The sequence below is a fragment of the Opisthocomus hoazin genome, chromosome 4 (assembly GCF_030867145.1).
Source record: "Opisthocomus hoazin isolate bOpiHoa1 chromosome 4, bOpiHoa1.hap1, whole genome shotgun sequence".
NCBI classification, from domain to species: domain Eukaryota; kingdom Metazoa; phylum Chordata; class Aves; order Opisthocomiformes; family Opisthocomidae; genus Opisthocomus; species Opisthocomus hoazin.
In genome coordinates, this window is record NC_134417.1 from 36,108,126 (window position 1) to 36,120,780 (window position 12,655).

Sequence of the window (12,655 nt, forward strand, 5' to 3'; positions counted from 1 at the left end):
TTATATTGCTCCCAGCTATAAATCATCGTATATCATCCTGTCGATAGAAGAAATTCCGTGCGCTCCATAACGTAGTTCAGGTAAGATCAGATGAGTTAATATATCCCTTCGTCTGCTGGATTTCATGGGCAATAACCTCTGGCAGATGCTTGGAGATGGACAGCTGCCTTCAACCCGCAAAGCACCACAGCCAAAACTTGATGTCTGTAGTTAGCTAAAGACCCATGCTGAGGCAACTCCTGAAGTGTTCTAATTTCTTTTCCTTTCAAATGAAAAGCCCAGAAATGGACGATTTTCTAAATATTCAGCAGTCCTGTATTGATGCCTAGCTGAACTACTACATTCAAGACATCAAAAACTAGGACTGCATCTGCTTGTGAGATTTCCCTATCTGCTTCCTCCTGGTTGACCTATCATTACATTTTTTCCATGCCACATCAGGTTTTCAAGAAAAAGTTATGCAAATTTTTGAAAATCCATTTCCATTCTTGTTTTTCCAAAATAGCTACACTGACTCCAGTTAGTATTTCTTTCACTGCATTATGCCCACGTGCTTCTTGGCAGCGTGAACTACAGGAGTTCATAATTTTTCCCCCCTCTGTTTCACTGAGACTTAGTAGTACCCAAGTAAGATTTCTCAGGAGCATGGTTCAAAAGGCAACCACCTCACACCTTGCAGCAACAGACAACAGAATCAAACAAGCCGAAGCCAAGGTTTCCTGCTTATTCTGGAAGGATAACATTAATGAGCTTCTCTGTACCAGGGAATTCCTTGGGCGAGGCAGAAACGCAGCAAAAGTCTGCTTGGAACAGCCTGCCCATACTGTCCCCAACCCGGTCTGACGCTCAGCAAGGACAACTGAGCCCCGAGTCATGCAAGTCAAATTCACTGTGCGTTCTCCCCGAAGGCCTGGGGTGCAGCGTTTTCATTCAGAAATCAGTAGTGAGAGAGCAAATCATAATTACTCACATAGTTTGCATGCAGCACAGTGAAGAACTCGGGATTGGTGATGAACTTCACAGCTGGAGACTGCAGCAACAAGGTGATTTTTTGAGAATTCACAGGAGAAAGGGAACCTTCCCTCCTGATCTCTAGAAAAAAAAAAGTGCAACAAAATCTTATGTAGTGGCAAACACAGTCTATTATTTAACTTTTACTGAATAGCTGCAAAAGTGACAGTATAAAAAACGCCACCACTCTGCCCAGTGCACCTACCTTCCTGGCATTTCCAGGAGAAGCCTGCTGGCAAACTGCTAGATGTTGTCCTCACAGCTAGTGGTGCAGTGCTTACAGTAACAGGGCAGGAGCTGGACGCTTTTTGGTACTGCATGTTGTAAAACTCTGTGTCATATCTCCCGCTGTCTCTAAACATCAACCTGACCGCAACATTTTTTAGCGGCTGATGCTTTGGTTCAGTACTGTCACCCAGGTCCTGACTGGTTCCCCCCACTGCTGATTTTAGAGAGATCCGATTTCCCAATCCAGCCTGAGGGGTTCACCAGTAGAAAGCATTTGGTAGCAAGACTGGGTTAAGGAAACACCCTGCTCGGCCACTCACATCCATGTTGGCACCGCAAAGCATTACCCTTTACTTGTAATTGCATTATTTTTAGCAAGTCCACAGTTTTGGGGACTTGTATGGTAAAGAAAACAAAAACAGACACTGAAGCACAAGAGCAGAACTGAGCATTTGGGAACATAACTCTGTAAAGGTGGGAACTTAACCTTCTACAGCCACCAGAAAAAGGCCTCCTAGCATGGAATTATGGCTCGAGTGTGCAGTTCTGGCATTCTCAAATACAAGCCAACTTCTATTTGCAGTCCAAGGAAATTGGATGCCGACATCACCAACAGAATAAATATAGATTCCCATTTTTTTCTTATCAATTGTAACTTTTTTCTTCCTGCCAGACACATCATACTATTTTATCCACTTAAAACTGCAGAATGGATCCATCACTAGAGTTAAATTGATTTATACTGGTTTAGAATCTGGATTAACATGCCTAAATTGTATTCCTTCGGACATGTTCCATTTAAATTAAAAGGTAAACAGGAAATGTATCATAGTGCAGCTTTTTCTTATGCTAATATGGTTTACATCACTCTTCATCTTTTAATTTCTGGCATTTTATACAATATTGACTTTTTCTCCTAAAAGCAAAGCAATTATCTACAGCAAAAACTATTTCCTAATCACTTAAGATGATCTATCATCATACTCATTAGCTCTTCAGGGTTAAAAGAAAAAAGTGAATGTTACATAATAAACTGACCTACTGACCTAAATACTTACTGGTAGCAAATCCTACTAAATCACTATTTTATTATGTGGGCTATGACAGTAAATGATTATACATATTACAAGCAATGACTACATTACTTGTAATTTAAATACTAATAATACAATGTGCACCTCATTTCCATTTCATCTGCTAACAGATAGAACTGGTTTCTCCCTGTAAGATCCAGTGCAGGTAAAAGGCTCCCATAAATTGCAATACAAAGAATCGCAATGAAGCTTTGAATATCAAACATTAAGCATTCTTGGTCAAAACTTATTTTCAAGCTAAAACCACCTAATGGATCAGGAAAGCAGACAAAATTGAGTATTTTCCTAAACCTGTTAAAAAAAGGTAAATTCACTATTTCTCTGTGTAATTCTTCCTATTCAACACAAAACATTCAGAAAATTCAAGCAGACACTGTGTTGGTTCTTCCCCTTTGCCAGTGTTATTTACAGAAGGATAGCAAAAGGATGGCAAGAAGTCAGATTTACTTCCAGCAGCCAGCACAGAACACAAACCTATGTGGTGGTGAGAATAATCCAAAGAGAGAGAACTGGCTACTCATTTTGGCAGTGCAAGTTCTCAAACAAAGCAAACGGTTGTTTCTGCGTGTCCACAAGTCGCATAGCAGGTACTAGTCTGATTGCTGGTGCTTCTTGCCTGAAACAAACACTTAGGCTATACTTTCACAAATGTTTTAAGAGAATGTGAGTATGACTATCACCAAAAAGAGCAGAACAGCTCTCTGCCCATCCTGTCCTGCCCTGGGTACACATTTTCTTCTCCTTTGTACTGACCCTCGTTCTTATCTGGTCATCTAATGAGCCAGATGAAAGAACCAATCTGGCTGCAAACATTAAGCACAAGAAACAAGGTTATTTTTCAGGCAGATCAGTTTCTACTCTGGTATAGGGCCCTGTCACGTAACTTAGTTATGAGCACAAAGACAGGTGTGCTTTCTTCAGTGGCAACACACACTTCAACCAGCTCACAGCTGTCACAAAAATGCCCCTTTAAAAACACAAGTATTTCATACTTGATGCCAGGGCCACTGCAGGTGTGACCACATGGGCAAATGTGGCAGTGCAGAAGCCATGCCCAGAGAGAGTAAACTGCAATGTCCAAAATAAAAATCACACTGCAGCAAAAATACGACAACGCTGTTTTTGCAACTACTGAGTTGAATAAAAAATAGATGCCCTTTCCATTTTAATTTCAAATAGCCCTTTGCTGAAGTAAAAATGCTTTGTCTGTCTTAGTAGTTGGTAAAAAAAGAACTGAGGCCTTTTGTATCTCGCTTTGTACCTGAGCTTCAGATATAAAACCTGTAGCTTCAAGTCTAAACATCTTTTCTTTTAACAAGCTTTTTCAACCTGGTATAATAAAGTTCCGGTCTCCCCCGCAAACGCAGATTTCCCCAGAACTGAATGCCATCCCTGAGTCGCACTGAATGGCCCCCACTCAATAGCTTTTTCCTCCATACCTGAGCTTGGCTGGGAAGGCTCTGCCTCAGAGTCACTTCCTCCCCCAGTGGGAACTCTCTCCAGCCTGTTGTTTATTACAGGATCATCTTCAGTCCGCTCTGTAGCGATAGTTCGCTGGATGTTCTGGTATCTACATACATTCAGAGAAAGAAACAACATGCTTCAGTGAACAGAAGAGCTTTCTGGTCCTTTTAACTTAACCATCAGCACTACTTTTCAATGACTCCAATACTTCTATCTTCAGCCTATGACCAAGTAAGAGCACACCCAACTCTCCTCCTTCAACTGATGCAGCTACTCGCACTTGGGCCAACCATTACTCTGCAAATATGGCACTTTTGCACTGACTAACAAGCAGCTACAGAAGGGGAAAAGCAACAAATATCCAAAGGTCAAATTTAGACAAGTATTTAGGCTACAGGTTGCTCCTAGACTTCCCTTTAAAACATCTAGACATCTGGAACCTAGAACTACTGGTGGATCATGGTTCCCCCTCTCATTTAGTCTTCTGGTAGCATAACCAATGAAGTAAGGATCAATCTTGTGATGCACGGAGTACCCTTCACTCTGTCTTATTACAACTTTGATGCCCATGCTCAACCCTGAAAAGAGAAAGGCTATTAAAAGCGTTCACAAAATGTTTATTACGATGCCGCACGGCCAGCAGTTGGGAAAACTTCCATTTTGGTAAGCAATACAGAATGCAAACTAGCAGGTAGTGTGACCTCAAAGAGCTACAATCTAATTGATATGACAGCCACACAGAAGTAGAATAGGATGTAACACATGCTGAGTAAACAGTGTGAGGATGGAAACGTTATGTGTGTTTTCGGAAAATAGTGGGATTGGGCATTTAGCTTGGGTGGGGACTAGGTGCAGAACAAGGAAGAGGAAACAATACAGAGATAAACAAACAGCAGCGAGGAGGATGACAGAAGAAAATTCTGACTGAAAACCTGCAAATGCCTTAAAAAACCCCAATAGTGTCACTTCCATACTAATCACGGAACTAATCACCACATTAGTTGATGTCAATGGGACTGATCACTGCCTTAGGCACAAGCCCAATCCTAAATATTTAACTAGATCAGGAGCAAAGTATATACCCGGCTGTTGAAACAATCTGGAGTGTTTTGAATTCACATCACACAAAACAAATTCTAGTTAGCTTGTTCACTCACATGAACAGATGAGTAAGATGAGAGATATTTATTTGGTGCTACTGGCAAGCTATAAACACAAGTCTTACATACTGAATAACAAAACATATTTTATACATAAAGAAAAAGAAAGTATACAAGAAAGAGAAAGAAAGTAGCAGAACAAAAAGGAAAGAAAGGAGGTTCTCCATTATTTTAATTAGCTTTTACTCCACCTCAATATTTTTAATCCTTATTTCTGGATTGCATTTCTGTGTGTATATAAAACAGGATGGCTTTACTGCCTGCATTTAATCTGATCCAGCATGATTCGTGTCTCATTTTCCTGACTTACACTCTGTATCCTTTCCTCAGCTCAAATTCTGACTTCTAAATTTTGCCTACTTTCTCTCAATCTGTTAATGCACACTTTATTCTAAATTAGAAGTTAGTCAGGAGTCAGTGCCTCAAAATGACACAGGATCATTAAAGACAAGCAGTTAGGATTTGGCTGTTACATCTCTCAACAGACATCATCTCCAGTAGCTCACCACAACCCAACCTTGGGCAGAAGAGCTGGAGATAATTAAGAAAAATAATTACAGTTTTACTAGATTTATGTTAAGCTTTCACAGTACTATGTGTGTCCCCCAGTACTCCAAGTCATTTGAAGCTACATTTAGTGTATGTTTTGACAGGTCAATAAACAGCATCTTTAGAAGATTTTTTGTTTTAAAAAAAAAAAAAATCAGGGTTCTATGTTTAAGTAAATATCCATGTTTACAATGAAATTCTGATAGCAGTATTCGTGACAGCATGAATTTACTACAGTTTTAAACCCTCTGTTTTAGACCCATAGTTTACATTTTTATTCACTTGACTGCAGGCAATTGAATGAACTTTCCATTCCAGTACTGGAGGCTGGAGGAGTTTTACAACACCTACGTGCTACAGGGCCGGGGGGGAAGAAGCTCATATAATCAAGGGATATAAGCACATATATTAAAAAAATCCTTGTAGTTTCAATTTAATTAGATGGTAGAAAACCCCTATTGGCAAACCTTAAAGAATAACACTAGCTGTATGTCAACAAAAGGCTACACTTTTCTTTTGGGTCAATACTATAAAATCATCTTATACAAATACCAGAAAATGCCAAAGTAATTGGAGAAATCATTGAAAGCACAATAGTTATGGGAGTGTCTCTGGAAATTTCAGTCTCCTTTTTAAGTGATTTGTCAAAGAAACAGAGCTTTAGAAATACCACACTGGGGCTGTCTTAACTATTATGGTTAGAATTTCTTACGTTACTTTTTACCTTTTAAATTAGTGCAAAGACAAGTCTAGATACACACAGGCTGCAAAACATCTTTCCAACAGAGCCTGAACAACAAGGGCTGTTATCTGCTTTGTTAACGAGTAAGTAAGTCAGGTGGTGCTAGAAAAAACAAGCACAAGTCTTTAAAATGAGAAGTATGGATGTCTCTCTGGAGTTTGCCCAACACCTGGATTCCAGTTTCGCATTCCCTGTACCCTCAAGTGCCCAGTGCAGCTAATGGGCAGCTTAGAACACAGAAGGAAAGCAGGACTAGGCTCAGTCACAGCTATGGGGATTTTTTTTCAAGCTGAATTTCCAAAGCTTTGTGGTTTTGGCTGGGCTGGAAATACCAAGCTTCCTTGTAATATTTTGGTCTTTCCATTCATTTCCACAAATGAAACCAGGAAGCCAAAACGTGAGTAGATTGGTTTATAAAGAAAAGTTCCCAAATTTTCTCAAACTGCTAAGTGATTTTTGAGTCCAAATCTTGTTTGAGGTTAGAGCAAAAGTTCAGGCTGCTGCTAATTTTATCAGCAAAGTCTATGTTTGCTATTGGTTCACCTAAAATGATTCCCAGGTGTGTTTGCTGAAGAATATTTCAAATAATGAACTTTGAAATACAACAAAACAGCATTTCTAAAATGAGTGCTTAAAACAAAGCCTGATCCTCTGCAGCGGTGATAAGAACCAGCTACGAAACGTGGTCTTCCTCACAATCCTGGTATCTGGAGCCAAGAAATATTTGAAACTAGCTTTAGGACAACAATAATTTAAAACATTGTAACAGCCAGGTTGAAAACACAGAAATGACTTGCCACTGCACAAACGTGCAGAGATTCACTACAATTCTCTTTTACTAGAATCTTAACCCTAACTTGGAAGCAACAGGAGACCTCCGTGTTCAACTTCTCAAATCAATAGAGATCTTTAGCAGAGAGTAGCGAATGATCAGATTTTTCCTCTGTCCCAAGAAGCCATGACAGTTCATGTTTATTAGTTGCAAAGCGCTCAGTCTCCAACAGGACTCGGTTAAGGAGAGGTGCCATAGCTAGAAACCCTCTACACCTCTCACTTTGTAATTGGATACGTGAATACTAAAAATATAGAGCCCCAAAGAACGTCAGTTCTGTTAACTGTCAATTCCCAACCCAAACCAGTGATAATCAAGTCATAACTATGAAAGCCAGGCAGCCTACATGAAAACATGGAATCATAAAGTTTGAAGCAAGGAGGTCACAAAGACAATGCCTACCCTCCAGCTTTTTGCTGAGATAGCTGGTTTAATGATTAACCTGTGTTAACTCTCACAAGCACTTCTTTCCTTCCAGGTTGTGCTGCACTTACATGAGTTCAGCCTCCCAAAAAAGGCAAAAAGCAAAAAAAAAAAAAGCTAGCGTACATCCACAACAGACCCTTCTGCTTTCTGTAGCAGATAACTTGCTTAAGTGGCACCCAAATAGTCTGAGCTTTGGCAAGGCCCAAATCCCTCCTAAAGACAAACGCTAAAAGGCAGAGCAGTCACCTAAATCCCTTGAAAGCACCTCTATTAAATATTCACTTTCTTCGGCGTTTTTTTGAAATATTAACGCAGTAGCTCAGCATATTCCAAGGAAAGCTATAATGAAAACAAATACTCAGCAGGTTCTTTCACCTCTGCAAGTCATCACACATTATGCCAAATAATGAATTTTGGTAAACAAAGGAGAAATTCTTCAAGAGTGTGCTGCTGGTGTCAACTTGTGTTGCAAAACCACCACTTTCAGAAGGCTGGTTTGCTCTCCATAACTTACATCAGCTTCCTAGTCGTTGTCAGTCAGGGCTCAGTTCTCTTTGCACATAGTAACTCCCAAACTATTCTGTACTCTGAACAGAGCACTTTGAAACTCTACATCCTTCTCCCAATTGCAGATCTTTCTCTTAGCATAGGAAAAAAAAAACCCAATCAAAACACTTTTGTGGCATTTTACATGCTATAATTAGAATATAATTTTAGTTTTTCTTGTCTTTTTCTGAAACCATATCATTACAGTAAGTAACAAAAAAAAAACACCTTTTCTGAAGTAAAAAGGGAGGATTTCTGACCAACTGTTAATTTTTTTCCCTTAAACTCCGTCTGAAAAGCAAACAGGAGAAGAAAATGATACACAAATCTACATGTGGACTAATCAATCAAAGGGAGAAAGTGCACCATGTCATGAGGTATCTCAGCCAGCTCAGAGTGAACTGACAGCTTTACAGGGCCCAGTGCGACACAAAGCGTATCTGTCTATGTCTAGAAATGGGTACAGTCCTCAGAGCAGTGCTCTGCCCTAGAAAAGGGGCCAGACCTTTCAGCAGGCCTATTTAGCTAGAGTAGAAATGACACGCTGACATGGCAACGCTACTTCAGTAACAGTCAGCTCCGAAATCTCTGCAGCGCGACACCAGATGCCGAGCCAGATACCGTTCTTAAATGGCAAACACGACTCCATCTTTTGAAAAGATCACGCCCTTCCCTTCTGGGAGTCATTTCAAAAAAGTTTTCCAAGAGCTTCCTCTTGCTGCTTGAAACATTTTGCAACATCTTTCACTCAACAGCGCTTCTCACGTGCGCAAGTTTGGGTACCGGACACCCACAGCAGGCACAGCAGCAGGCTGGAAGACATCAGTAGCAGGGACAGGAACGCGTACATCGGACTTGGGCGAGGAAGAACAATAAATCCTTAGGGAGCCAACGCAATGCACTGGGGAAGGAAAGAAGCCACTGGGGCAGCATAGATCTGAAGGGAACATAGGTGCAAGTGCTCACCGCCGGTTCAGCTGCTCCATTTGCTGGATGGAGCCAGACCTGTGGATCCCATCCGGTGTCGCTGCGGCCGTGGGGCGCTGCCATGTAGTGGTTCGGTTGACATGATCAACGTAGAATACCCTCCCGTGGCTGTCTATCCGAGCTTCCCAATCTAGGGTTGGAAAAAAAAGGAAGGGGTGATGCTGTCAGCGCGATGCCTTCCAGAAAAGCCAAATACAGGGAGATACATAGACACGCACCTATAGACACAGACAGGGTACATACAGGTAAGAGATACTATATAGAGAGTCTACATGCATGCAATATATATTATGTGTATATACTCAAAGTATACATTCAAATGTGTATATATACTATGTGCTTGTCTGTATGTAAGTATATGCAGTATATGCATATACATAAACATTTCATACACTGCAAGCACGCAGGTAGCCTATGGAATTCACTGCCATAGACTATGAAAAACAAGCGACACAATGGCTACGTTTTTTTAATGGGCTGGATAATTTTGCACTTAGTAATAATAGTTGGCTGGATTCATGGTCAGGGTAGCCACACAGAACTGACCCTTAGTAGAAAACAATTACATCTGAGCTAATACGGCAAATCCCATCTTTTCTGTTACGTTTCAGAACAAGCATGTTTCATTCCTCTCTTTCTTAGAAAGTAGCTTCGAGGGATGCCATACAGCAATTAACAGGCTCCCCTGAAAACTGATCACAGCCTGGTGGGACATATCCTTCGAAATCTCTCTAAACAGATGAATATCATAAATCTACTGCTCTGATGAATGCCAACCAGACTGAAAGTCTGCAGCATGATACTGAGCCTTCCATCATTATTGTTTCCTGCTAATGTTTCAAGTTGGCCCATGACTGAAAACTAGGAGTTACTTGGTATATGATGACTTGTGGAAAATGGTAATGTTGATAAAAAAAAGCGTTTGGAACAGGAGAAATTCAGAAGTTAGCTAGTAAAGTCACATATCAAATTGGTTGGAATGTATGGAGTAGTGATATAAATCAGACTTACTAGCTTCATATTTCTACATGATCCATCAGCTGATAACATATCTGTGTAATTATATGCACATGCTTTCCACATGTTGTTTATATACAAACCTCACTCACATTCACACACAAATCCATATATGGTCATCACCTCTGGAGGCAAACGCTCCCTCTTACTCCCATACTCTTACTATGATACCCTCCTCCCTGACGAGTCCATTCCTTCTTCTACGGCTTTCTATGACCAAATTCAGGATTAGCTGGATTTCACACTATGTATTTTATCTCCTACTCTAAGAGTAGGATTGAAGTTGTACCTCCTCCTGCTGTGTCTGGAAACCCATCCTTCACTCCTTACAGACACAAAACTTACAGTCGCACCACAGGTACACACATGGCATCTCTCACTGTCAACATCACTATATAATTTTAAGGAAAGAACTCTCTCTTCCTCAGGTTTCCCAAGGATGTTGTATCTGTTTCAAGAAAGAGATCACATCTTTGTGAAAACAACGTCTAAAACATAAGACAGTGAAAAGCAGCGCATCAAGCACCACAGATGCGCACTGAAGGAAATCAGACTGACACACACGGCAGGCTGAAGGCCAGAGGCTTGCTGAGCATGCTCTAACAGGTGTACCACCATGGGTGGGGAATGGTCCTTCTGGAGCTACGCATTAACTGCAGTATCCTCAAGAAAAAAAATCTTGGCCAGATCAAAGGTGACATGATGTATCTTAACACCACGAAGATCTTGATTTTCCTTGCTGTTGTCTGGCAAAGGACAAATCCTATCCCTCACCCCACACCGTTGGTGGTATACATGTAACAAGTTGAGAATAATAAAGGTTGATAGATACTTTGAAGCTTGTAGGCAATGCTGTAGATGTACACTCCATACAGCCTACAGAGGACACCAGCTGGTCATATTGATGTGAAGCCTGCTGATGGACACTTAGTAAGAATACTACTACCCAACTACACAGTCAAACAAGGGCTTCTTCTAATCCAGCCTTGTGCACTACCGGCTCTAGAGGCTATGTTGCAGTGTCTCTCTAATTAAATGCAACTTGGAGTTCTTAAGCTCCTTAGCATAATACTTGGAAATCTAGGAGCAACGAAACTTGTCCAGAGCTTGGAGGTCACAGTGAAAACATCAGGTCAGGATCATGTAGACTGGATTACAACCTCCAGAAGGCTATCTCTGTTGGATGTGTCAGACATCCAGCAGCCTATATACAGACATGAATGACACCTATCTGTGAGCGCTCTTTTATTCATTGCTTTATAGGTATATACACCCGAAACCATGGGCTGACGCTTGCGCTGGCATGCTAAAATATTAGGAACTGTGTGTCCCACGGCTTTTGAGAAACCTGTAGCAGTACTGCTCCTTGCAACAGCATTTCTAATCATCTGAATAACTCTTCTTTTGGTCACCCGGGAAGGCTGTCAGAGGGTGGGAGGTGCACTTTCTGCCTTCCCACAAGACAACCTGCAAGTCTCACACGTCACTGAAGCTCCATATGATACCAGATTTGTGGACAGATGGATGGATACCTGCACAGAGAGACGAATAGGCTGACAGGCGAACTGACAGACAGAACTCTGCTTCTGAGCTGCGCTCAAGGCCCTTCACACTGCTTCAGGGGCATAGGTGATCTAGGAAGCAGCCAAAACTCCTCAAGGTCTTCTGTTAGTTTTTGAGGGGAAAATAAGACTGTGACTACAACAGAGACTAACCTCCATCTAACCTTCACAGAAAGAGCATCCCAAAGCACAGGCTGGGGACTGGACAGTACTGGTTCTGTTCTCCAGCAGTCCCCCTCCATCAGCCAAGCCATATTTCACAGCAGCCTCTGAAACTGCTCTGACTTCTACCAGAAGACGCAACTTCCTCTGGCAAGACCATAATCCTGGCAGGGCAATGCAAATACGCTGTCTTTCCCTTTGCAAGCTCAGCCACACCTTCGGCAGAGAGCAGCTCTGAACCAGGCACGTGTATTTTTCTTGGCTTCAGTCCTGTAGGGGTTTCCAGCAGTACCAGCAAACACACGTGTAATAGGGGTGACTATTCACGCCATCATGGGGCCATACAAACTCTGCAAATCTTCTGTCAATCTCATATAGGCCTTAACATTCAGACTGGTCATTATGACATCCCCACATAAATAATGAATCTGTTCTACCTTACTTTCCCAAGTAAAACTCTCTGAAATTAAATTTCCTCCCTGAGACCAACTGTTGTGAGGTTACGATGAAACAAATTTATTCAGAAAACTATTCAAAAGAGAAAGAAGACTGTCCAGAAGATTCTCCACAGCCGAAGTATAACCAAGTCAACGCTGAACTTGCAGCACTGGCACATTATCTTCAGCTCTACTTATGGACAGAAGCTAACGCTGCATGCAAGAAGTTAGCCAGGTTGGATCACATAATGTAGACTTAAAACAGAAAGTTTCTAGGACTAAGAGTCATTAAAAGCACTGTGACAGTGATACTGAATGCAAGGAGAAGAAATATTTCTAGATTAAGGCTACAGTTTTCATTTTGAAATTACCTTAAAATTTCACGGACAATTTTTGGAAACAGACTTCCTTGGTGATTCAACTCCCCCCTCCAATTAA

The 12,655-nt window shown here is 41.2% G+C and overlaps 1 protein-coding gene across 6 annotated transcripts in view; it reads right to left on the minus strand.

The window, feature by feature from the left end:
- Positions 1-12,655, minus strand: part of HECW1 (HECT, C2 and WW domain containing E3 ubiquitin protein ligase 1) — a 271,752-nt gene that overhangs the window by 57,980 nt on the left and 201,117 nt on the right. For all 6 annotated transcript variants that reach the window (XM_075418577.1, XM_075418574.1, XM_075418578.1 and 3 more), the window contains 3 exons: positions 9,019-9,169; positions 3,773-3,903; positions 971-1,092 (listed from right to left, as the gene is read on the minus strand). In XM_075418577.1, the coding sequence (XP_075274692.1) occupies positions 971-1,092; positions 3,773-3,903; positions 9,019-9,169 (404 nt within the window). The remainder of the gene's footprint in view (positions 1-970; positions 1,093-3,772; positions 3,904-9,018; positions 9,170-12,655) is intronic.